The following is a 25,626-nucleotide window of genomic DNA, read 5'->3' as shown; positions in this document are numbered from 1 at the left end:
AAGAGCTAAGTTTTTTTTCATCATTATCATGAGCATCTGATAATCCTGAGCATTTAAAAAAATCAATTGTGCCACATTTATAAACTGGGACCGGTGAAATCTGTGTCTCAGGGATTAAGAATTTATTTTAAAAGAACTGGGAACAAAATTTGAGACCTCTTCACTCATGTTCTATACCATGAGAGCTCTAGCAGTAGGTAAAGCTCACTCTAAACCCTGTTTCCTTGAATAATTTACAAATATATCCCTCTCAACTCAGAGTTACTCAGACATCAGAGAGAAATGTGTGTGTTCACTGTAACTATTGGGAAGTACGTGTCATCCAGAGTCCAACAGAAATAATTTGCAATGAATTTGAAACTTATTTTCAGAGACATATAGCAGTTGCTTGTAGTTTCATAATAAAAAATTATTTTAGTTATAGCCTGATAGCTGTTGGCATGAGAGGTTTAAATTTTCTCCTAATGCGTCTGTCATTACTGTTCCATTGGCGCAATCAACAATATCTACCTGTTCTGGTCAATGCAACGCAGTGTTTCTATGATTTTTTTTTTTACCTGTAATATCTGCAGGTGTCTGAATATATTAATATAACATTTCGGAATTGCACGGATCTGAAATAAAGGATGGTTGCGCAGTATTTTCCTGTCTGAGAGGCAATGTGAGGCTGCCCTTCTAGCAGGTGCTGTTAAGAAGTATTGATGTCGTACTTCTCTCAGAAGATAGTTGTAGTCATTAATTCACACAAGCTGTGCCGCTCTAATCGATCTGCTGTCGCTCCATCTTCCTTTTATCACCTGCAACACATTTCTGGGCTTACAGCGTTCTTGGGCTTACAGTGTTTCTGGCCCTGAGAATAAGGAGTTGGTCCACGCTTTTCATAGCATACTCGGTTGAGAAGAGCAAACCACTTTCTGGCTCTCCCGAATAAATTCTGCTGAAAGAGCATGTAGCTTACAGCAAAGCTGTTTCAGTTCCCACAGGGTGTCCCGTGGTGTACAGGGCACTGCACATGCTAATGAAACAATTCAAGACACTTCTGTTTTCTGTTGTAGTTTGGTTCATTACTGTGGAACTCATTGGGTAATATTAAGGATGATGAATCACAGGTTGGTTTAAGTGGATTTATTCTGGAGATCATTTATGTGACAAATAAAAAAGGCAAGTACATCTTTTTTTCTGAACAAGGAAATGAGCTTGTTAGAGAATATTTACCCCCAAGAATAGTCATCTTTTTTCCTTTATACATAAATACTAAATGCAAAAGGCAAAAGCCACTTTTAACTGTATTGAGGCAAAATTTCCAATAACTTCTAGAGAGAGTTCTGCAAGTAAAGCTATGGGCTTTTAAGTTCCTCCACTTAAAGAACAAAACATCCTGAAATATATATATATAGAGAGACTATATAGTCTTTACTGCATTATGAAGTGGGGCATATTGTACAAGCAGAGTTTTTTGTTTTGTTTTTTTTTTTTTTTTCTTTTCTTTTCCTTTTAGCTTACTGCATTTGTTTAGCAAGCTATATTGACCCCTCTTAGTAAATGAGGGAAATCTTGCTGTGGTTTTAATTCATGATAAAGCGGATACTGAGTTTAAGGGGGACAGGTTTCTTGCAGAATGTAAAACTTGGTTCAGTTACTTCAGTGTGTGTGTTTTTCACTTCCTCAAATGGAAATATTCTTAAAAATTGGGGTAAAGAAACATTTTAGTTAGATTAGCATTGCAGGAATTACACCTAATCATCAGAGTTTGACTAAAATATTTGGGGGAGGGGGTCAGAAGATATTTACAGTCTTATGTGCAGCAGAACTTATGCCACTGTATTGTAGCTGAGAACAGAAACACCTAATGCCCTATTTTTATATGCAGATGTTTTGGTAATGAAAGTCTAGTCAGAGGAATGCTCTGCAAAACCTTCAGAATTCCTATCAACAACGGTATTCTTCTAGTATAGACTTACTTAGCCAAGACATTCAGGACTCTATTATCCTTAATTTTGTCTAGTTCTTCAAGCCTTTTTTTCATTTGATTGATTGTCAGGTCGATCTTAAAGTTTTGGTTGACTATTTATTACTCCAGTTTTCTGTGAATGTAATTTCAGTTGTGAAAAATCCTCAAATCACTGCTGTTGAGCATTCAGTTTTAAATACTAGTGCTTGAAGAAAAACAGTGATCTAAGTTGCACTGGCTTCATGTGATTAAAACAACTCTATCGAGTGTTATTTAATAAATAACTGAATTTGCGTTACAATACGCAGTCCAGTCAGGAAGTCAAAGCCTGCATTTAAAGACAGGATTACAACTTTCCCGATTCCATTCAGCAAAAGCCAGTGGAGGGGAGGATGTTCTTATAAATAGTGCAGATACTTAGACATGTGCCAGTTAAGCCTGTCTGCTGTCTTGAGTAAAAGAAGCCCAACTTCTTTTTCTCAGCGGAGAGCTCTGACACCATTCTCTCCCATCAATTTCTCTAGTTTGGCAAAGTTTTTTTTTTTGTTTTGTTTTGTTTCAGCTCCTACTGAATCTCACTAATAAGCTGGTGACTGGGGTCCATGGACTGTACACGTGGAAGGGTCTGCGTAGTAAATTAAAAACTTGATGGCATTTGAGTTTAAACTATACTAATCTCCTTGAATATATCTGATTGTTTGTTGGTTTTATGCACTGTTTTTTTTTTAAAATATTCTCCCTTAGATACAAAAAAGAGCTTTGTAAACGTTAGGCTGTTTGTTACCAAATGAATGATATTCTTCTGTTTTACTGTAGACTAGGACCAGCTGAACGACGTAACACTGTACCATGCTTCGCAATGTCCTAGGAAAAACCTTTCGATTTCTTGGGTATACTGTGCAATATGGCTGCATAGCGCATTGTGCCTTTGAGTACCTTGGAGGAATTGTTGTGGTAACTTTTCATTTTCATGACATTTAAAAGAAAATAAAACTATTGTTATATGTGAAAATGCTAATAATTCAGGTTTCTTCATTTTTTTAAAGCTTTTTCTAAGTGTGTTTAGTAAATGGGTATTTTTTTGGAGGCAGGTCCAGCCTTTATGAAAGTTATTTCTACTTTAGGCATTTGTATTTTTTGCCGAGTTACTGCTTGAGGTATCACTAAAGCAAGTGGGAAACTGTGATTAAGCATTTTGCAGAGAGTAAGTTCTTTCAGAAAGACTGGAGGCACTAATAATGCCTTAGGAAACACTCATTTCCAACTCTGGGCAGATTTCTGGATGCTGTATGCTGCCTCCCGCTCCTCCCCAGGTTCTAAACCCAGCAGGTACTGGGTTGCTTCTCTGATGCTTCTCTTACAGAGGCTGAAGAAAGGGGTAAGCTGGCAGAGCTCCAAGTGCTGCTCCAAATAATTTCCTGCACATTAGGTGCTGAAGTGAATCTGTAGGGGCTTGTTGCACCAGCTCAGTTCAGGACCAATTCTGAGCAAATATGGAGCTGTAACAGAGTTAGAGGCGCTCTGGAGGCTGTCCTCGCCTTTTAATTGATCCTCCAAGTGAGGATCTCACTTTTCTAGTTGTTCTTTACATTACACCTTTTCTAATTTATTAGCAAATAATTTGAATATTAATGTATCTTAGATAAAAGTAATTGGAAATAGTAATTTTTTCTCATTTATTTTTAATTTGCAGTGTTCTGGACCTTCAATGGAACCAACCATTCAAAATTCTGATGTTGTCTTTTCGGAGAACCTTAGCCGCCACTTTTATTGCATTCGAAAGTATGCTCCTCTGTTGAGACTAGATTTTACATTCCGTTTGCCAGAGCTTGTCAGTAACCACATTCGTTCTGTCCTTTATTTTTCACATATTCTTCTGCTCCTAAATTGTAATTTTCGTAATCTCCTCTCATTGTGTCTCAGGGAAGTTAAAGTAATCAGCATATACAGCCCATCGAACAACTTGTCAGAATTTATTCAGGATATAGTCTATGATGTCACTTTTACAGCTTTGTCCAAAAAATAGGAAAAACCCCATTTATTTTTTTTTTCCTAAAACAGTTCTATTGTGTGAATGTAACTTCCCCCGTAAGCAGTTTTGTCTCCCTTGCAAAACAAGCTGTAGGTATTGCTGTGCTCAGATAGGTTGTTAGGAAAGTGACCAAATGGGATAAGTACCGTTTATCAAATGTCATTTTATTACTGTGCTGTAGAGCGCAGTAGGCTCGAGGCCCTTGCCCATTTTGTTGTGGCCTGTTTCACAGTACAAGCTAATGTGTACAATCAGGAGGCAAAAGTAATATAAAGTCTTAAAAACTCAGATTAGACAGTTGAAGTTTCACTGGAAGGATAACGTTTGGAAAATAACATTTAGGAACACGGAATCTGTTCTGTTGCATATATATGTAGCAACAGGACCAAGTTAAACAGCATTCATTTCATCGGAGCACTGTCAATTAAAATGTAGTCTTAAGTGTTTTATAAATGGTCTAAATAACAAAGAATCTCTCCAAATGTACTTAAAAAACTGTATGTAAAATTACACCCTCAGTAAAACTGAAGAAACCAAAATTGTAGACGAGAATTTTCAGCAGAAGGAAGTATCTTTAATATACCTGAATATTTTTGGAGTATACGCATTGATGCACATGTATGCGGCCAAATAGTTTGCATTTAGAGTTCTTCTGTTTGTTTTTGTTTCTGTTTTTTCCTCTCAGAGGAGATATTGTAATTGTGAAAAGCCCAAATGACCCCAAATCAAATATCTGTAAAAGAGTAATTGGCTTGGAAGGGGATAAAGTCTGCACAAGCAACCCTTCAGATTTCCTTAAGAGTCACAGCTATGTAAGTATTAGCGTTTCTTGCTTTGTAAATTAATGATTACTTAAGTAGGCCTGGTAGCCTGTAAAAGGTTTGCAGTATTTGAGTATCATCATAAAGTATGACATTCATAAATTATTCTTTATTCTTGTATATGTACAGTAAAATGTTGTAATTTGTGAACTGTTATGGCAAGCTGTCTTTCTTGGTGTATTTTGTCTCCATAGGAAGCGTAGGCAGATGATATTTTTGCTCTGCCCTTTGCTTAGGTCTTCTTCCTTGGAAGAATACTCTAAAATTCTCAGCTTAAAGTGCCGTACAGATGGCAGACTCAAGGGCTTGGTCTTAAGGCAAAACTCTTTCTGTATTTTAAACATGAAGAAGTGAAAATTTTGTCTCTGCAACTGCTTTGAGGATTTTGCTTTCAAAATTATACTTTAATGTATCTCTATATTTCTATGTAACAATATTTTAATTTTTCTGAGTATGGTTGGAAAAGTAGTAGTTTTCCTAACTTGTCCAAAAAGTCAGGTAACAAGATGAAATAAAAAGGCAAAAAAATACTCTTAATACTCACTTGTCCTTGTGCAGACAGACTTAACAGAAGTTTGGAAAGATTTCTGACAAAGTGTTTTCAGCAACTTCTTTTTAGGCTATCATTGGAAAAATAATCAGAAATCATGATGACAGAAAAATGTGTGTGTTTGTTTTTTTTTCCCCAAAGCATGTTTGACCATTACCTCCGTTCAGCACCTTGTGGAGACATCAGGTTTTGCACAGGTGTTTTGAATCTTAAAGATATTCTGTTGCCTTTTCATATCTACTTCATCCTCACAATTACCGTAAGAAGAATTACCGTCTGGCCCGTAGCTGAAGTCCTGTGCTGTGAAGGTAGAGAATTTTATGGAATACTCCTTGCAGCCAACCACAGTGTATCATAGATAAATCCTTTAAGAGTTTAGCTACCGTACAGACAGCTTCACCAGCACGCCTTCACGTACCGTTGCTTCATTTGTATTAGGCAGCTGGAGTCTGTCCTTACTAAAATCAGTGGCAAAATTCTTGCCAACGTTGTGTCTAGTCTCGGTGTTGGGATTGAGTCAAGACCTAGGACCAGAAAGCAAGGATATGATTCATACCCTGTTCTGAGGGGTTGAATTTGTTGTTTCTTCCACTCCAGTGTTGAGGCAAGACATTTCAGGCACCTGCTTCTAATGTGCCCTTCTGATCAAGTGCTACTACCACTGGAGCTTCTGTTTACACTTCTGTCACCCGTGGACAGAAAGAAGGAACTCATTCTCTGTTATGTGTTGAACGGGAAGACAGAGCATTTAGTTTTTCCATAAATTGTGTTGCTGTTGAACCAAGGAAAAAAAGCAACTGAACTGCCCCCCCCCCCCCCAAAAAAAATCCCCACCTTTCTTACCGAGCTGAAGAAATTTTCTAGCTCCTACGGGAATAGTAATTTAGGGGAAATATAAATTGACCAGCGAAGAAGGACTTTAAATGAAAACCTGAATTGTGTCTGCACTGATAGAAGACACAAGTGGAGTTTCTCTGAGCATCTTGTTCTTTGCTTGTCCGAGCCTTGAAAAGGAAGTTCAGGGCAAGGTTTGTACTTAACAGGATGCCAGCCTCTCTGGAAACCCTGAGGCGATCAAATGAATATCCAGCAGAGCAATTTCAGCTCCAGGTGTAAGACTTTTTGTCTTCCATTTTAATATAGAACGTAAGGAGAACGAGAGGATGGGGAATGCGGAGTCCGTCTCCTGGTTTCCTGTGTATGTTTTTCATAAAGGCTAATGCGTGGAAACACAGCAAAGTGACACGCAGGCTTTCTTAATTCTTGCTTCAGAACTTGTATCTAGGGGGAGAAAGGATCTAAATGGAAATGCTTTTGTTTGTTAGCACATATCTGTGTTCCTCCTATCTTTAGTGGTTGTTGAGGAGGTACCTCTTTCCATCTGTTCAGGAGACACTTCCTTTAGAGAGAGTATATTCTCAACACAGATATCTGCACTTTATGCTCATAATTTATACTGGATTATTCGTGAAATAAATGGTTCTTGTTGGGGAGGGAAAAGGCGATACATGTCTGTGTTTAGGTAATTGACTAATCGGATTCCCTATCTTAGTGAATCACCGTGTTACACACTTTTCCTCTTCATTCAAACACAAAATTCTTCAAATCAAATAGCAGCAGCGGATGTACAGAGAACTGGCTATTTGTTTTGTTGATACTCCTTGGGAAGAATTAACCTGAGTTGGGGTTTTGAAAAAAAGAAGAAAAAAAAGATTGTGGAAACTCTGAGGAAAGGCCTCGGCTGGGATCCCAAACGGCCGGAAGTGCTGCCTGGGGTGTCGAGCTGCCAGGGAAAGGTACAACTGCAGGCACTCTCTAAGCGAGCAAAGCCTGGAAATTGTCATCAGTTCTGTTGTTCATACCAGGCTACTCGTTCCTTTTTAAAAAATGAGAACGCTCCGAGTGATAGTTGAATGCGGTGACTCCAAAGTGTGTAAGGTCAGAGGACTGTTTTAATTACAGTCAACTGCACAGCTTTCCTTGGCTGACTTGTCTCCTGGTTTGGGGAGTGATGGTGAATAGTTCTGTCCTGTTCGCAAACTTATTACGGCAAATACAAATTATCAGATGCCAGAAAAAGTGTTGAATTAGCTATTTGAACCTCTGCTTCTTTCTTGGCTGGTGGTTGCCTGCTGATGGTTAGGGTATCAGGAGTTAGCCAGTTCCTGGAGATGACAGATTAATGGCAGTACAACATACCTAACCCACCTGAGAGCGAAACCACCTCTAAGCAGCTGCTTCTCTTGGCACCCCAAGGGTCACCGAGATCCTTACAGTCATGTTAGTAGGAATTGTGCTTAGTCTGTGTTGACTGTGTCCATGTTAGTCTTGGCATATTTTGCAGAGTTCAAGCTGGGGATTTTTGTGCTTAGAAGCACTATCATACGTGATTCTTATTCTGCAGCCTAAGAGAATGCTCAAGTCAGATCCTGCTTCCAATCCTGTTTCATTCATGAAGAGACTTCTCAGGGTGGCTGATATACATAGACAGGGGAGTGGAGAACTCTGTTTACAATTTGCTCTGTAAAATTACACAGATGAGGTACTTTATTGATGCAACCAACCAAAAAGATACCTGTACATTAAAAAAAAAAAAACAAACACTAAAACAACAAACCAACCTTCCAAGATATAATAAAAATGAAAAATAAAGTCATGGATAAGTTGAATATTTCTTTCTGAAAAGAGTATTTCAGTTAAGTAGAAATGCAGTATAGCAGTGGCAGTTATGTGAAAGTTTTTATAGTGGTATAAAAATACTTTTGCTGCTATACTTACCTGACGTAATGCATCAGATGAGAAAAAATATTTTTGTCAGAGTGCACTAAGTGTAAGGCTGTACCCCAAAACTGCCTTTGATGGAATCACTGTTGGGTTACAAATGCATGGAACTAATCCCACATACCAAATTGATTGCTATAAAGTAAGCATGTACTTCAATTAAAATTTAAGTACATTACTTATGTCTTTACTTTGGACCCTTTATAGTATATGATGCCTCCATATGCTGGAAGTTGGAGCTTATCTGCAGAGTAATAATCAGGGGAATCTTCCTATTTCCATTAAAAGGATACTGAAATTCCTTTTTTGAGTAAGCTGCTATAGTATTCCAAAGTTAGGAAAATGTATTTTTTCTTTTAATTGCTTTTTTATTGATATTTGGTATGGAATATGAGCAATAGGCCGGCAGTTTTGCTGGGCTTTTTTTGGTTTTGTGCTCAATGATGGTTTTTATAGATATAAGCAAGCATATTTACTGTAATAAACCTTTAAGAAGGCATAACATTTTTACTCTATCAGAAGCAATGTGGTATGAACCCAGAAGTTAAGAAGGTAAACAACTATTTTTTAGTAATGTGGTATTCAGACCTAGTTTCAGTTATTAAAAAAGATCTTTACTGATTTATTTATTTGAGATCTAAATAATGAGGGTTAATACGGAAATTACTGAATCACAGTAAACCCCTGAAATGGCCTTTAAAAAAACCACCTGAAAGATAATTTTCATATTTAGTTTTTTATTTCCTGTTTTTAAAAGTCTTAATACAGATCCCGGTTTATAATTCAGATTGAGTATCCTATTGTTATATTTGAATTTGTTTTAATGCCATTTACTTTAGCTTTAATTTCTTTAGTACCATATGTTCTTGTGCTGCAGCTCCTATCTACAAATTGAAAAAGTGAGGGGTAAGTCATCAGATTAAAACAGCTTGTATGTCATAAACCACCAATATGCTAAGCCTTTGTGTCGCTTAAACCGAAGTAGTACCTAATAATGTCACTTAATACAGCTAGAGTCTGTAAATAAGGAACTGCCTTTTGCAAGTCATAGTGATAAAAAGCTGAGATACAAATCCATATCTCAGCAACACTCTGCTGGTAATCAATCACAACACGCCACTAATGCTGCGAGACTAGCTGATGTGGGGGAAGTATGTTTACCTTGTGCTAAAATGAGGTTCATTGCGGAGATGGCATCTCTTCATCCTGTGGTTAAGTCTAGAGCTAACATAATTCTGAAGATAATGCATCTTACTGTGTTTGCGGATCAGAGTAGTGGTCTTGCACAGCGCTATTAACTCTTAAACAGTCCTTGTCAAATGCAGTAAGGATATTATGTGGGTACTAAGAATAACGTAATGTTAATGTAAACAACGCAATGTCTTAGTCACTAGACAGTAGTACAGATTTTGGATGCACACTGAAGAATGGTTTTATATATTTCAGAGCGCTCAATACCATTGGATAGTCTCTTTAGAATATCCTAAACAGCAGTTAAAAATAAAGTTCTCAAAACACTAGTTCTTGGTACTTAGTATCTTAATAGCTAGTTTACACTCATGGTTTAGTATTTCAGTAATCTAAGTTTTAATAGTTGCTGGTCAGGAGACAGGAAACATCCTATTCTTTCTTCTTCTCCTTAGTTCGAGCGTTCTAGAGGCTCGAGAGAAAGTTATGCCATAATTTTAAGCAGCAGGTATGCCAAATGTCTGGTGGGAAAGCAGAACTGATCTGGTGTATTTGTTCAGTTTGCAGATGTCTCTGTGTCCTAGTACAGAGAGTTCATGACTAGAGCTAATCTTGACTCTTCTTGAGAAGTAATTTAAAATCAAAATTATGATTTATCATAACTAAATTATTCAAGGGAAAAGAAACACAAAGAATTTTATCAATCTACTTCCCAGTATTTCCAGTGTTTCTTCTGCTCAAGTGGATTGGTCTTCTTACCTTTGCAGTTTTGTTTTTGATACTTGAAGAACATACAAGTGGCATGGCCTGACACAAGAGCACTGCTACCATTCACCATCTCTTATCCTCGTGTCTGCGGGGAGGTGGGTGGCCAGATGTGGGCACACCTGTCCCGTGGCTCAGGCAGGGGCCAGCAGGGACAGCCTCAGCTTCATGAGCTCCCACCGAGGTCTCGTGTCTTTCTCAAACAGCTCTTTCTTCCCCCCCCAGTCTGAACCCAGATGACACAGCTGTGCCATATCAGCTGGTCTGGAGTGCAGGTCAGCTACACCGGGGTGGGGGAGAGCACTGCCCAGGCCCTGATGCGTTGCCCTGGTTCTGTTCAGCCAACTCATTCCCGAAGGAAAACTATAAAGAAATCTCCTCATTGATTCGAGGAAAGTTGTTTCAAGATCACTCATGTCTGAATGTATAGCACTAGATGCTTTTCCTCGGTGGGATACAATCTTGGCTGTACTGGTCAGATCAGTTTGAACCTTCAAGATTTTGATTCCATTACTCCTGTGCTCCAAGTTAAGTAGTAACTTCCAGGAAGCTGCTCAGGATGAGGAAACCAACTGCTTAAAGACTCACTGAAGTTTGTGAGCACAAGTTTTAATCTGCCTATATCAGCTTCACGTCTGACAGAAGGACCTATTTCATTTTCTCCCTCCTCTACACCTACTAGCCAACACCTTCTGACTATCTTAAATGATGCAATCATGCACAGTCGAGGCTGTAGAGTGATGAGCAGATTCAGGTCGCTCCTGATGGAGCTGGCGGATGATATTTTTAGGACTCCTTACCCCTGCTCAGAGTATTTATTGGCCATTGTTGCTACCTGGCTTATTAGCTACATCACTCTGTACAGGTATGCCTTTGTCCGGGGCATACCAGTGATAGCAATGGGTTTTGTGTTTCAACCAGTAAGTTCCAGTTGGAGTTTGAACCCACAGGGTTTTTATTCTCAAATCTGTAGTTTAGGGTGGCCTCGTTACATCATCTGTTTTCTGGAGAAGAAAAGAATCAAATCCTTCTTAATGATTGCTGTGAGAAAAGTCTGTGCAAATTGCTAAGTAATCTTTGCTGGATTTGAAATCAATATTTTCTTCCAAAATACTGATCTTCTATAAATCAAGAAAGCTGGTAATAGTCTGGACGGATGTATCACAGAAATACTCAGATTCCGCCCCCCCCCCCCCCCCCCCCCCCCCCCCGAGTTCCTAAATGTAGGTAGATTTGTTTTTGAAAGTTTTGGTCTATGAACATCTACAAAATAAAAAAAAAATCAAAATTTTAGTGGATTATAAAGCTTAGATATTTTTTCACTATTTGCAGCAAAATGATGAATGAGAGAACCATTATTTTAATGCAAAGAGAGAGGATGTAAAAAGTGCTTGCAAAATCTGGGCATTATTCTTCATGACAGTAATATTTTTGCATAGTTTTTATTAATTGCATTAATTTTAAGTTAATTTTAACTCTGATAGTATTTTTAGAAAAGGAATGATGGCTAATAATTTAAATTTAGGGTTGCAGCAAGAGATTTTTAAAAATTGGACGTATTGCTTTTCAGGCCGACTGACATCAACATATTGAACAATATGCTCTGGGTCTGTAAATTAAATGAGAATATTTATACAAGTGAAGTAAACAGTGCATGCAAGTGTTTGAATTATCATTTAACGCAGTTGGAAACTTGTGCAACATCCAAAAAGTAATACTGAGAGAAAGCATATCTTTTTGTGATTTGACTGGCATAGATATTTCTGATGTGAAAATTCTGACCTTTCCCACAAAGCAGTGAGTGTGGTGATCGAACCTTTTAAATTCCAAGTAAGTAAGTTCAGGAACAGCAGTAGCTATTTGTGCATTACACAAACTTTAGAAGGCACAACAATGGTTAAATACCTGAACATTCAAATAACCAGTGAATGCTTTGACACATTACTCGAACAGCTTCCCCAATGTTTTATTTAAGAGCAACACTCAACTGGTATGCTTCTATGATAGAGAAAAATGTCACACAAATTCAAATCTAAGTTAATGTACCTTAGTTTCCTTGTAGGATTTGAGTTAACTTTGCTACCGTTGAAGATTATGGGATTTTAATATTGATTAATTATTCATTTAAAAACTTAAAGATAGACAAGTCTTCGTATCTTACCTTTTTATAAAATTTCTTTTAAAACAACTGATGACTTACTTAATACAGAGAATGTATTCATAACATAAGTATTTCATCACAGTGAATTTAATTTCTGTATAAAAACCTGTTAGTGTTTCATCGTTGTCTTTTCTCATAATAATGTGGCCCAAATTCATAATGTCTTCTTTTTAATACGTGTACTTAAACAAACTGGGCCAAGTACATTTTGTCGTGTTCATAAAGCATCTTAAAGTGTTCAATAAGTAAAAGGAAAATGCTAAACTGTTTGGAAGTACCTGTGAATTTAAGGTAAATTCATTCTGTTAGATTCCTTTAAGAAGTATTAAATTCCAGGTCATTCAGCCTTTTAGTGATACTTAGGAGACGATTTAAGACCTGCTGTACTGTTGAAGTTCCAATGTGGTTGGTACCATTTCATAGCTTTTTTTAAGCACAAAAAAAGGAAATGTAAATACTTGTGCTGATTTTGAAAATACTGAGCTAATTACTGTTTTGGGGTTTTATATAGATAGCAACCTTAATATGGACAACGTTTACGATAAGCCTACAGGAATCGTGGCTAGAGCAACTGGATCATTAAAAAAGAGTATCTGTTAAGCATTATTCACTCTTGGTTCTGAATTAATAAATAAAGGATGAAGGAATAGTTATGAGAGACTTTAAGCATAGAGCGCTAAAACAAACTCCCGCATTTCTATGGTGTATATTTTATCCTAACTAGATGCAATTTACTTAAATAAGGCCATTTAATCAGTATTTAGTAAATTTGTCATTTGATATTGTAGATTCTTTCATCATATTTCACTTTAATCAAGAAAGGTAACACCTGTGGTTTATTCACAAAAGCTTCTTTTGTTAAATGAACACCCGCAGGCCATGAAGCAATTACATTTGTTGCTTGCACCAAAGTAGGAGGCACTTAAATAGACCTTAGTAGGGATAGATGAGAACTTGCAGACTTTATTCTTTTGTCCAGCACCGAGATTAGTTCTTATCATAGCTCAAGAAGGAAGCCTCTGAACTGAAAAGAAAAGATGGGAACGATTTAAAGTTCTTCTTAAGTTTGAAACTTCGATATTGCTGGAGGTGATGTGAATACCTGTGACCTTACAAAAGTTCAAACTTCATCTGCTCCCAGCTGATTGTACACGCTGATGTTCTTTGACAAATACAGACTGCTCGGAATTCCAAAAGGAGAGACCGCAAGAGATTCACGTTTATAATTCTGCACTTATTTACTAAAAATTCCTGTTTACCCACCTTCAATACCCCCTGCAAGGTCCCCCAAAATCACAAACCAAAAAGATCCCCCAACAAAACAAAACAAACGAAAAAAGCCTGTTTTCATTTAGTTGGGTTTGGGGGTATTTTTGAGGCAGATCATTTGATCTGTTAATCTTATTTGCAGTATATTAGTTTTCTAGTATGCCAGTGGATGCAATGCAGGCATCTCATCTCTGGGTTTTGAAGTTAGTGAGATTCCTCAAAGAACAAAGTTTGGCATCGTGTAAAAAGACCAAAAGAAAGTCTTTTTTTGTCGATCCTCCCTTGCCCATTTATGTAAATTAATGATTTATGCTATTAAGTGTGCATCAAATCTGTCCTTCAGTTTTGCCACTTTAGCTATACCACTAAGTAAATGAGAGCAGCCCTGCAAATTCAGTCAGTTTGTCACAGTGGAAAATGCTTATTTATCTGAGCTAAACAGAATAAGGTACTGCTACAAGCTGAGTTGTTCTAAAGGTGAATCTTGCTCTGCTGGTCTGTCTGCTCCTGCACGAGAGCCCCCAGAGCCTTGGAATGGAGAAGCCGTGTGTCTGATCTGTGTCCCGTATTCTCATGCATATAAAGCTGCCCCTCAGATAACCGGGTCTGCCTGAGAACTGCTGTTCCTTGGAAATAAATCCTCAGATAATCTGCACAAAACCGGAGGCACAAGGGTTGCTGAGGCAAAGGGATCGGCCGATCTGCGATCTGCAGCCGATCTGCGGCCGATCGCAGGCAGCCTGTTTTTGCGGGAACCTGCACTGCTGTGGAACCGCTGGTTTTGCGTCTGACCCACTGGTTCGTTATGGGAAAATTCAGTTGTTGGGCTTGTGAGACTTTATCTTAGTGGCCTACGCATAAAGAACTAAAATGCTGCCCAGCCTAAGTTAAATGCTTTTGGCACACTTGTCAGTATTTTTTTGTATTCACAGTCTTGCTGTGTGTAGTAATGGTAACTGTGATTTCAGTTTAGTGTTTTAGATACAATTAATTTTGTCTAAGAGGCCCGTGGTCCATGGCCTGCAGATACCAAAATGCAGCGCTGTGAATTGTCAGGCCGGTGGCTTTCCCATTGCCTTGGGATTTTTGGCAGTAGCAGCCTATTTGCTGTATAATTAATATATTCTTACTACAAATACAGGTTTTCAATAGCTAATTTTTTTCTTTGGTTAAAAATGTATCTTATTCCCAGCTACTGTCCTTGCATTGCTTTGAAGCATTTCAGATTGGGTCCCGATTCTGCAAAGGTTGATACTCAAAGTTAACTTTATTCAGTGTGAGTAATCCCACTGAAATCAGTGATGTGGTCTAGAAATAGCTTGGTGCATAAACCCTTGAAGGATTCTGGCTTTAGCCTGTATTTCAAAGGGGTGTAAACAATTTAAACAACTGTTTTTTTTTTAATTAATGATTACGGCCTGTCACTGGTATTTGGTTTTACATTTTCATGTAATTCATGTGATTTTTATTGCTTGTCTTAATTCTAGGTTGTAGTGAAGTGCCTAGATGATGGACAGGCACCATACAAAGGTATTACACTGTATTATCTCTAGATGAATCATACATTGTGACAGTACTCCTAATGACAAATTTAGAGGTATAGGGTCCTGTCATACTGTCGTGGTTTGGCCTCAGCCAGCAACAAAGAACCACGACACATACCCTACAGAAAACTATGAAAGTTACCATAAGTGGTGAATTTCAGGATATAGGAATATACTTTATTGAAAATGTTCTATCTGGAATGCAAACTATGAACATCTTGTCTAGACAAGTAACTATTAGTAGTATTAGAAGTAGTAAGTGATATGCCACAGCTGGCAAAAGCACTTTGTTGTATTTTTGTATACTTTAGGAGCATAGAAGAAACATGGGAAGGTCTAGAACTGTTTGGATATCCTTGTGTTATGAGTGGGTCCTTATTTCACATAGCAACAGATGAGCTTCACTTTCTTCCTGTGAATTGGGGAAATGTGAGAAAGAACGGGAACCAGTAAAGTAGACCGGGAGCTGGTAGTGTCCCCTGTGTGAAACAGCACATTGCAAGAAGTGATGCTTTTTCAGAAAGGTGAAATGTTAACATGGGTTTGCTTTTTTTATTTAATAAGAAAAATCTTCTTTTCATAGTAATTCATGCTTCTCCTTTTTGCTGAGCTAGTCTTTCACAGTAGCAGTAGTTTGATGTCTGATTTGTAATTCGGGTAGATGCTGGACAGGAGAGTTTGCACCAGAAAGGTCAGAACGCTGCTTTGCATTGCAATATGCACCTGGAAGACAAACTCATTTAAGATATGGACACAGTGAATGCTTATGCAAATAAGTGAAGATGAACATCCAACTCCACTGACAATTGCTGGTGGACATTCTAAATAGGCTGTATTCCACAGAATTTTTGAGGAAAACAGGCACGTCAGTATATTCTCAAATAGGGGCAGTTCAAAAACATATGTTCACATGTGATGAGCTGTACATTCCACACAGGTCATTTGACTCTGGGTAGAATTTTTTAAAAAAAATTATTTATTTTAAATTGACTTCTCGTTGTTTTTTTTGTTTGCGAAGCTGCTAGGGTAGGATGAGGGCCAAAGTCATCTAGCTGAAACCAACTGGCTTTCCTGGAGAAAGCTCTTCCATGCACGTGCCAGCAATCTGATAAGCCTCCCAAATAACAGAGGTGGCAGAATAGCTGAATATGGAATTCCTGTACTGAAGGACTGGGAGACCAAGGAGGAAAGGAATAGCAGATCAGTTTAAAACAAAGCAGGCAGCACTCCTTTATACGAGAGACTATGGAAGGCGTATCGGTAGGTTTCAAAAGGGTTTAGACGTATTGCTGGTCTACAGCTCCACATATAGATTCTCAAATGACGAGGCAGGGAAGCGTGCCCTCAGACATGCCTAAAGCACCCAACTGGATACCGGAGAAACACGGGGTGGGTTGGGAGAAGATGGACAGGCTCACACACGCTTTCCATGATGAATATCTCCCTTCGCCACTGTCGGAGACAATCTTGGTTCTTCATCTGTAGCTTATACATTCGCTACAGCTCAACGAAGGGGCTCCGGGGTAGCGTGCTATCTGCAGACCCCGCTCTGGTAACAGGCAGTGGCAGCATCACTAAGCAAGAGCCTAAAAGCCTTACTCAAAGACAAGGGTCCCAATGGGCGTCACCTTGCCAGATACCTATAGGGACCAACAATTAAACTTCAACTGCATTTTCCCCAAAGATTTATCTGGGGGACCTGTTTTTATCCTTAATGGTTTACATCCAGAGTTTACTACTAGAGTGGTATTTTATTTTGTCTGTTATCCTTGAATTCGGTATATGTAGACTCTTGTATTTATGAGTCTATGTAGCTTATTTCTAAAACGTTAATGTTTATACTGCTAAAACTCTTGAGTTTCACTTGAAATTGGTGGGTTTTTATTTCATTTCCTGAATTATTTTTTTTCTCTGAATTGTGTGCATAGTAATGTTTCATAGTATTTGGGTTTGGAAAAATGTACGCTAACTTAAAGTCCATGTTAAATACTATATATAGATTGAGAAACATCGCTACTTGTAAATTTTCAGCCTGGTTTAGAATTTTAGGAAGAAAAGCAGATTAGAAAAAGGTATTTTATTTGGTAACTTGTAAGAGGTTATTTATATCTATCCGAATGTTTTTATAAAAATGTATCAAAATACTGTTGTATATTCCAAGTGGAAATCTTTGTTTAAGGCTTATAGTAGCAACTTTTTCATATATGAAAGCTTTATACTCTTATTTAGGTTGCTATTTCTCATTTTGTCGTTGAGTCAGTCAGTGAATGCCATGCATCTATGGTATGTAATATAGTTAATGCATAATATATATAGGCAATGAAAGGTCTTTGTCATATAGTATAAGGTCACCATCATTAATTTTCAAATTATAAAAAGGGATTTGCTGTTTTGTGATCATCATTATTGCAATATAATGTGTTGTGGATTCTGCCTGCACATAGAATGAACTGTGATCTTAATTAGAACTTTGACAAGCCTACTCCGATAAAATGATGAGATTATTCGTAATTGATGTCACAATCAATTACCAGTTAGTTCATCATGAATCTACTAACAGGTCTAGCCTTGGTGCTGGCCCCAGGATGTTGATGAGTGTGTGGCTGCCCTGTTCATGCTGTTACTGCGACAGGAGGGCAGATTTTCAGTCAACATCCTAATGACCTCTTTTGAAGTCTATTAAATTAATGACCCTGTCACATTGGTCTAACCTCTTACATCTTCATTTTGGATTTTTTGTTGCAAACCATTGTTTTTTGAGCACATGATAGAACAGATACTTTGGAGCACTCCTCCTCATCCCTCCAAATCTGGCACTGTGTCTTACAAGATTCAATAAAAAATTAGTTCGTTATACAGTCATGAAATACAGAACACGTAGATCAGAAAATATATTGTAAGGCAAACTGTGCTTAATACCATTCTATTCCATTTTGTTTTTACATTTCGATCTTGCTTAATCATAGGTGCCTAAAGGACATGTTTGGTTAGAAGGTGATAATCTCAGGAATTCTACAGATTCCAGGTGCTACGGACCTGTTCCTTACGGACTGATAAGAGGACGCATTTGTTTTAAGGTATACATAGTATCTAAAAATAGTTGCATTAATACATTTTTAATGCCTGGGTGTTAGGTATTAAAACTTGCCTCCCTAACTGTCTGGCCGAAGCAAATGTAAAGGAAAGCTTGAGCACTCCGGCCACTTGCTGTAAAAGGACAATTCAGCAATGGTGAGGTTTTTTGAGGGAGGACCTTTGTTTTTGAGCAGCACTCTTTGAGCGGTCATTGCCTCTGAAAACTGAAGTAAATCCAAACCTGATAAAAACATAACATACGCAGGCACACATACGCCTTGCTGCCCGGATATACATTCTCTCCTTCGTTTGATTCTTGCCTCTGCAAAATGGTAGGAAAGGGCAGCTCCATATTTCACTGTTACTGTAATTTGGGAAGTGTAGTTCCATAGCTGAAACAACAAGGATGCAGGAAAAGGTTCTCTTTCTAGGACTTGCATACATACATACTTCAGACATGTAGACTGGCCTTGCTGCTTTTTAAACTAAGTCTGTGAAAAAGCCTTGGCACTACAGTCAAATCTGTGCCAATGCAATTGCCCAACACATTTTTATTTAAAAAAAATGCTTTGAATTAATATTGTATTGTATAAACCTCCATGGTTCCTTCTCCTTCTGCTTCAAGAATTCTACAGCTTTATTTCACAGTAAATTACTTTTTCATATTATCTGCATTATTAATTTACTCATTTACCAAAAAGAAGAAACTAAGACAAATTCCTCTCCATAAGTTTACTCTTAGAAACAAGGGAGTATGTATTTATTATAGACTTATGCACCAGCTTTTACAAAGCTACAATGGTGCCATTCAGAACAATAAAAAAAGGCTGTGAAAACTGTTCTCCACATAATCCACAGAAACATAATTTAGCACAGCTGTATTACACGCACAGGGAAGATTAGATCTTTCTAATTTAACAAAGTTTTATATACTTAATTTACACTTTTTATGAACACAGCTTAGGAGTTTTCAAAAAACCTCGCAGCTATTGCCCGTAATCACTAATTGCTTACTAAACCTCAAATAACATGTCCCCTTCAGCCCCACCACCGAGTTGTGTCTGACCTCTGTTCTTTCTGGAGAGCATTTGCTTTGAGTTCTTCCCTAGTGTTTATTGAGTGCTCTGTTCCTCCTCTGTACTGTTTGCCCAGCCATGTACACCAGAGGAAAAAATGCTGATTCTTAAATAGGGCTATTTTTATGACCCAAGTTTTAGCTTGGATTATTAACTGCTAAAACACAAATGAGGCTAATATGCTGACAGGCCTCTTAATAAGAATGTGCTATTAATAATCCAACTGAAAACAAATAAATTCACCAATTGATATACTAGTATAGAAAACCTGCTGTTTACTACTTTAAGGGGACTTTTAGCAAATAATATGTATATTAAGAACCTACGTATGTGGACAGCCATACTTATTCACAGCATCTCTCCAAAGCAATAAATTTGTGTCCGGATTGTACCACAAGAAGAAAGATATTTTGAGAGACTTTTGTGAGGTGACTGCCAGGACTGAGCCCTAGCTTTGGCAAGCAGTGAACTCCGTAAAATGAATGGAATGTACACACAGATATTACATATTGAAGTAGTACTTTAGGATTCGAGAATGTTGTCTGTTTAAAAACAGTATGCAATCACTTGATGCTTAATCAAAAGAATGATTTAACTAGATTTTATAGCTGCTGTTTTACGATGGTGCATAGGGCAGTGATTATTAACATTTTAATGAGATTTAAGTATACGGTGCCTAACAAAAGCAAAAATGAGATTATTCTTCAAATGAGTGTTTATAGCTTGGGTTGTTTATGGTAATTCACATTACAATGCAAACATCCTGCTATTGTGTGTTGCTGTTGAACATTACGGCAAGAGGCAGCAGAATACGGCTAGTCCGCGTGATGGTAGCTAATTAGTAGACCACTGGCCAAGAAGCCTATATATGCTTTTTAATGTAGTCTAGTAGAGGTTTGGCTTCTCTTTCATGAAAAACCTTTGACTGCCTCGAGAACGGAAGCTTAAAGCGGATTTTGGAGAAGCAGATGTAATGGTGCCTTTGAATGCGAAGTTACGTTTTTAGTAACGGATGTAAAAAAAATCTAATTTGGAAGTAACGGATTTCAATAGGAGAGAGGTTGTACTGAGTTTGTTTAGGCAACCTATTTTTGGCAAAACATCAATGTTAATTCTCTGTAGCTTACCTGTGAAGTTTAGACCTAAGATTCTCAATGTTGGTGCACCAGTTTTTAACCCATACGGAAATAATGATACTTGATTATATTTGCCCCTTTTCCTCCCTGCCAGCGTATCAACTGCCACTCGGAGAGACAAGTTCATTCTGTAAAAAGGCCACTGAAATCAAAGTAGCTGCAAATTCAGCAAGAGCCTAGGGAGTCCCCACGTTGACAGAACTCAGGCTTCATCCTGTCCTAGATAGGATATCCTGTGCATTCCCAGGACTTAGGCTCCATGTCGAAAATAGACCTGTAGTGTATCTTCAAAAGAGCTAGTTAGCCCCATTTATCCCCCATCCATCAGATCAAATCTATGTAGGCCAAACCGAAGAGGAAATAGCTGCTAATTGGACTAGCCAGTTTGCACCAACAAGTCACAGTCAACTTCTGTCATAACTTTCAAAGACTTGGGAATTACTACACACAGTGGCGTGTCTTTGTTTCACAGAGGTGGCTTGGTCCACCTCCTTTCCAACCATGAATGTTGTTTCTCACATTCTCTCCTGCACACAGACTAGATAAAACAGAATTTTCATTCTAACTCCTACCACTAAGATTACTGTGATGAACTTGCAACTAAATTGTCAAAACAGTATTTAAACCAAATTTGATTACTTTCACTGGAAGAAAGTCAAGTTGCAATAGGTGTGATCCGAGTTGCCTGAAATGAGATTTGTGCCATAGTGAGTGGCCTAAGAAACTCCTTCTCCGGGCCTTTACTCAGATCAGCTTCTATTTGTAATATGGGATATTCGTATTCCCTTTTACTCCTGTCTGCCTTCGAGGCCAAACAAAGACTTGACACGCAGCCTGCGGCCAGCACAGGCCCTCTAGAGAGCCTTAAATTCTGTGGCTTTGCTTCTAACCAAGATCACAAATATCCTTCTGCTGTTAGTTCATATCTCTATGATAATTGGTGTGGAACTTAAAATAGCTCACTGGCTAATATGCAGAGAGAGACAAGACTCTACCTCTATGTATTTCTGCAGCTGTTCCTCATGCTCTTCCCTAACTGCACGTGCCAAAAAATACATGTATTTTCTAACATACTTGCACAAGAGAGCTTTGAGCTTTTTTTAGATACACAGAACTTGAGGTCCTGGGAATAACTCATCCTTCTGTCTTCGCGAGGGCCCGGGCACAATCCAACTGATGGCAACTTAGCACAGTGCTGCACGGGGCCGGAGTGAGGCAAGCCTAGGGAGCTTCGAGCAGTGCACGGCCCCATTCTAGTAGTAAGCTGATGCTACAGCCATCCTTAACTGCCTCCGCCTCCTCTGTCATTGTCTGGGGACAAATCATGGCATTTGAAATATTGAACCTTGGCACTGTGCTTCCTCTTTTAAACTGAGAAAATTACTTTTTCACTCCACAAAGAAAGCAGCAAAAGCTCTTTCTGTGCTGTGGATGTGCCCTGAACTCAGTTAAAGAGTAAGTTGGTGTTCCTGGAAGGTGACTGCATACCTTCCCTAAAATCAGATTTTAAGGAAAAATGAACAAGATAAACATCACACTGACAGATGCTTTGGGAACAAGGTAGTGCATCATCTTTCTCTGTCGAGGCTGCTTCATCTTGAGCAGGGGCTGTGAGATTTTTATGGGATTAGAGCCACAGAGGGCATACCTTCTTCAACATCATCTCCTTTCCTTCTTCCTGCTGATCCCCTTGTGCCATCTTTGAAAGAATGTGTTGCGAAGAGACACAGGCAGTCAAGGGAGACAAAGGACAAAGTGTAAAAGAATGTCCTTGATTCCCTATAACTTTTTTTTGCATCCAAAACTAGCCTACATGTAATTAGTGAATGTTCAGAGGAAAGTACTCCTGGGATCATTCAGTAGTATGAACAGCTATAGAGTTAATTTCTGGAGAGAAAGTCTTTTCTTACTTTTTAAGCATCGTTCTCTGACACTTGTGCTTGTACTTGGTCATGATTTGTGCTCCTTTTTCCACGTGGTAGTCCCCTTCTCAGAGGAGCCCCTTGGCTGGGAGCCCCTGATGGTAGCAGGTACTCCACCCCTTTATACCTATTTGCATGGTATAAGCTTACCTATAAACCTATGGAATTTTTTTCCCAAGGTTTGGTGTTTGCAGTTCAAATGCCAACCTTGAAAATACAAATGTACGCCTCACAGAACTACTTCCACAGGGAGGTGATGTTCGTAGTATTCTTTCTTCTAGATGGATCAAAAATATGTACTTTGTCTTTTAAGTTAAGTTAAGAGGTTTACAAGCTAGAAAACTTTGAATTTGAAAGATATTTTCTAGGAATGTATAAGGCTGCAAAAAAAAAAAAAAAAAAAAAAGGTAGTTTGTGAAGCTCTCCATAGCAAAGCATGCTGTGTACAAATTCATGTTGTCTCCAGCCACTATGGATATATAGTATTTATTACTCCTGGTAAAACTAACACAAGAAAAGTTCCCATACCCTGGCAACCAAAGAGCTAAAAAATTACGCCGTTTATGAAACAATTACAACACTAACAAATGAAAATACTGAACTTTGAGTTCTAATTAAAATCTCTTGTAACTGTATTTTATTTTACAGATATGGCCTCTGAATGACTTTGGATTTCTACGTGCAAGCCCCAATGGCCATAGGTTTCTCGATGATTAAAAGATTTAAGTGACTATTGCCAGCTTTCATAATATTTTCTACTAAAATCAATGCAACTATTTTTGTTTAGAATAAATACAAGTATTACTTGACAAATATGTCTCTTTCTGAGAATACATCTAACTTGAAAATGGGAGTGATACACTGCTGTCATCACAAAAATGATAATGCGTCTTACTCTGTTTCCTCTGGCTATTCACACTAAGTACTTAAGTTTATCAGAATGTTCTGGTTTTTACTACAAGCCAAGGTTAGCATTGACCGTTAACAAGGGATCAAAAAGGCACAATGCACTATTATGTTGTCACACATCCGGAGCCACACATAGGCTATGCCTCCATTAGCAAGTAGTGGGGCATGTAAGGATTGGAACTGAAAACAGTACCAGTGGGGTTCCAGATCTGCCAGTCACTTGTATGTGTTTTGTAGGGTTTTCCTTAAACTGGCTTTAGTTTGGCCCAGTGGACTGGCCAGCTGGTAGGGCCCAGAGCACAGCTTCTCAGTTAGTTTTCATCTAAAGAATGAAGACTGCATTTGTTTAGATGATGGAGAGAGTCCATTCAAAATGTGCTTCTGCTCCAAGCGAAAAAGTTACTGGAGATGCCACTGTTACAGGCCAGCGTACGGGCACTGTACTGTAGTGGTTTAGGCCAAATCGGCTACTGGGGACCTAGGGGACCCCAGATGGGACTGACATATGCGCTCCCCTCTACCCCTCTTCAAAGAGAGAGGCAGAGGAGGAAAAAGAGACTTATGAGTTTAGAAGGAACTAAACTACTTTAATGAAATATTAATAATAAAATAAAAATAAATAATGAAAAATATATACAAAACCGTATCAAGCTCCTGACATGACAGTCACGACACCAGCTGGCACTGGGGCAGTCCCAGGCTGGACTCAGTGACGGATGGGAACTGGATTCCGGATCTGCATTCAGGATGGGGATCACAGGCAGATGAACAGAGTCCTCCTCAGATGTTGGCCACTGAAGGAAGAGCGCTGACCCTTTGATCCCTCAGCTTTTATACTGAGCATGAGGCAGATGGGATGAAATACCCCGTTGGTCAGTTTTGGGTCACCTGTCCTGTCCGCTCCTCCCTGCAGGTGGGACCCCACTATGTTTTTCCGCTTCCGACCCTCCAACGGGGCACATGCCAAAGTTGGCTGCCCTTGGGGGTTATAGCACTGAGTATAAGCAGGAGCCTCTCTGCATACCGTGCCTGGGCATCAGCTATAGACATAGGGCTTATCACTCTGGGAGTGAACACTTTCTGTACAATTTGTCTGTTAATTTCAGTAGTTAGAGAGGCCCAGCTAAGAAGCGAAGTTACTGAACAAAATTGGTTCTGTTTTACCTCAAACCAGGACAAGTACCCAGACAACCAGCTTGTTACATCTGCAAGTCTCTGCTGCGTCTTTCCAAGGCTCCAGTCCTTGTGAGTATTTAATGAAGTTAAATATTTAGCACAAATCAAAATCAAAAATGTTCCTGTTTCCCATTAATACCCCTTACTCTTCATTATCTTCAAAGCATTCTCACATCTATGCCTCCTGATTAAATTTTGTCATCTGAGCTGTTAAAAGGATTTAACCTAAGAGGTAGGGCCCAAGGTATAGTTGATATAGACTGAGATTGAAAGAAGCTACTCCATTGTTTGCTGGGAAAAAACGTCATTTAGATCATGAGATGTATTCCAGTTGTACAGAACTTAGTGTTTTTAATATTAAGCGCAGGTTTTTAATAACTAGCTCTTTAGCTGCAGAAGAAAAAAAAACCAAGCCTCACGGCTGCAGAGCTATGTTAGCAAATGGGCACACTTCCTTTCTTAAGCCTGATTGAACTTGTTCTTGCAGTGCCCCCCTTTTCTTTAACATACATTTCTTTAGCAGATGCAGTGCCCTGTTTGTCCAGTCTTTTTAAGTTTGTAACTCTTAATGTGCTTGATTGAAACAATCATTGAAGGATCTCGATGACAAGTGAACATGTGTCACAACAAACCAAAGATACATCTTTGGTTTCACTCTTGAAGACGGTGTAATTCCCACCACATCGACATGAAAGAGTATAACATTGTTCATCTGCCAAAAAAGAAAACAAAAAAGCCTTTAGTGCTTGAGAAGAATCAAGAATTTATTTTGGATTTTCTTCACAAAGCTGCTCTTAATAACAAATGACCTCCCACTGCTGCATTGTAAATATCTGTACCTGTGCTACCCTTTCTTGCTCAAAAAATAACTATAATCTTAAAATGTTTTGGTGACTGTGAGGTATTCTTATGCCAAACAGCCAGGGTCAGTGTAGTCTCTTTAAAAAAAGCAAATAAAAAGGTGCACATCAGTGAAACAGACAGATATTAAAAGAAAAAACTGAGGGGTGTTAGTCATACATATGACGTATCAAGGACGGTTCCAAAACAGACTGCTAACCCAGGAAACAAAAATAAAACAGAAGAAAGGAAAGTAGATAGAATTTTCCTGCCACATCTTAAAAAAAATCAGTAAACAAAAATCAGGCATTCATTCAAAAAGCAAGTAAAGGATAAAAGCTAGAGTAATATAAAGGAGGGAAGTAACACACTGTCAGATAAAAAAAAAATCTGTATGAAAAAACTTGCATTCTACCATCACAGAAAGAGC

The 25,626-nt window shown here is 38.4% G+C and overlaps 2 protein-coding genes across 3 annotated transcripts in view; one reads left to right on the top strand and one right to left on the bottom strand.

Annotated features, from left to right (window-relative positions):
- IMMP1L (inner mitochondrial membrane peptidase subunit 1) overlaps positions 1–23,094 on the top strand; it is a 37,247-nt gene extending 14,153 nt beyond the window's left edge. For both annotated transcript variants that reach the window (XM_082485160.1, XM_082485159.1), the window contains 5 exons: positions 2,768–2,905; positions 3,645–3,733; positions 4,669–4,795; positions 18,029–18,139; positions 22,920–23,094. In XM_082485160.1, coding sequence (XP_082341286.1) covers positions 2,801–2,905; positions 3,645–3,733; positions 4,669–4,795; positions 18,029–18,139; positions 22,920–22,988 — 501 coding nt within the window. In that variant the 5' untranslated portion in view covers positions 2,768–2,800 and the 3' untranslated portion in view covers positions 22,989–23,094. The remainder of the gene's footprint in view (positions 1–2,767; positions 2,906–3,644; positions 3,734–4,668; positions 4,796–18,028; positions 18,140–22,919) is intronic.
- Positions 23,095–24,070: 976 nt separating this feature from the next.
- The window catches only part of DNAJC24 (DnaJ heat shock protein family (Hsp40) member C24), a 40,661-nt gene continuing 39,105 nt past the window's right edge, over positions 24,071–25,626 (bottom strand). Inside the window, exon 4 of the mRNA XM_082485680.1 lies at positions 24,071–25,068. Within this exon, the coding sequence (XP_082341806.1) occupies positions 24,944–25,068 (125 nt within the window). The 3' untranslated portion in view covers positions 24,071–24,943. The remainder of the gene's footprint in view (positions 25,069–25,626) is intronic.

The sequence above is a fragment of the Vanellus vanellus genome (assembly GCF_965231255.1).
Source record: "Vanellus vanellus genome assembly, chromosome: 6".
Classification (NCBI taxonomy): Eukaryota; Metazoa; Chordata; class Aves; order Charadriiformes; family Charadriidae; genus Vanellus; species Vanellus vanellus.
The sequence above is the reverse complement of the archived record's forward strand: the minus strand, read 5'-3'. Positions and strand labels throughout refer to the sequence as shown.